This window comes from Penaeus monodon, chromosome 32 (genome assembly GCF_015228065.2).
Source record: "Penaeus monodon isolate SGIC_2016 chromosome 32, NSTDA_Pmon_1, whole genome shotgun sequence".
Lineage (NCBI taxonomy): Eukaryota > Metazoa > Arthropoda > Malacostraca > Decapoda > Penaeidae > Penaeus > Penaeus monodon.
The window spans coordinates 2,201,578-2,202,833 of NC_051417.1; the positions used below are offsets into that span (position 1 = coordinate 2,201,578).

Below are 1,256 nucleotides of genomic sequence, written 5' to 3' on the forward strand. Positions count from 1 at the left end.
AAGAGAATAAGAAATTGCGTGTATTTAGAAGGGTCTGTATTGGAAATTATTAATATCCTTTCAAATGCATTTATTTGCTACAGATTTTCTTGAAGTAAATATATATAGATTAAGTAACTGATGCCCGTCTAATATTCATTTTCATATAGTTTCCATAATAAAAATTTATTTGTTGAAATACGCATTCATTCTACTTTTTTCCCTTTCCTTCTTACTAATGTGACCGTTAGGTGATTCACAACTCTTCTAGAAACTTCTTTCTGTATTTAAATCATCATAATCTACATTATTTGACGTAAATCTACATCAGCTAATAAATGTTGCATAAGTTGTACTGCCAAATTTAAAGATTAATTTCAAGAATTTTTTAATTGTACTGAATATATATACAGTAAATATTTTTACTCCCAACAGTGCTATAACGAATTCAACGGGACTGAAGGCGTTATAACCAACACCGATCTGACAACGGATGCGACTTGCAAAGCTGTTCTCATTATGATCGATGCAGGAGAGCCAGTAACCTTTTCCTGCTCCGAATTCAACTTCAGTGGCGGCAATGACTCTTATTGTATGATAGTCTCCACCAAGAAGCGGAAAAGGGGAAATAGAGGGAATGGAATGGGGAGAAACAATAAAGGTAACGAAAATTCTCTCCGCCCTTGGAGAAGCGGGAGGAGTGTGGGCGGTGGAACCGACGAGGAAACGGCGCAAGGACCTCTGGCCAACGCCCTTCTCAGGGGATCGCTCAGCCAACAGTTCCTGAAGCGCGAGAAGAGACATCGAAATGACTTCGGAAGAGGATCAATGGAGGACGAAAATGGATCAACAGAAGATGATGAAAGAAAGAGTAGAGGCGGATGGAAAAAAGGCAGAGATAAAAAAGGCCAAAAATTTTGTGATGATAACGCCCCAACAAATGTTGAAATATCAGAGGGCACGGCAAAAATCATACTCGTGCCAAATCGAAGGAGGAAATACCGTGGCGAGGACTCGAACCCAGTCCTCGATGCCGTGGCGTTCGAATGCAGCTGGGGTGCAAATTAGACCATCTCCTGCTTGCCTTTTGTTTTCAGTAGCTTCATGACACTGAAATTTATTTACATAATTTATCTGAATGGCTTTATTTTCGACTGACGATTTCACGTCGATGGCTTTGTGTATTATTTCATAATGTTAAGTTCAGAAAATGAAATAAAAAGGAATGGTACACACTACTTTATTTTATTGTAAGTGAATATCACTGTTGTTCCATA

The 1,256-nt window shown here is 38.5% G+C and overlaps 1 protein-coding gene across 1 annotated transcript in view; it reads left to right on the forward strand.

Moving 5' to 3' along the window:
- Positions 1-1,215, forward strand: part of LOC119593350 — a 3,120-nt gene extending 1,905 nt beyond the window's left edge. The window contains exon 2 of the mRNA XM_037942275.1: positions 415-1,215. Within this exon, the coding sequence (XP_037798203.1) occupies positions 415-1,047 (633 nt within the window). The 3' untranslated portion in view covers positions 1,048-1,215. The remainder of the gene's footprint in view (positions 1-414) is intronic.
- The last annotated feature ends 41 nt before the right edge of the window (positions 1,216-1,256 follow it).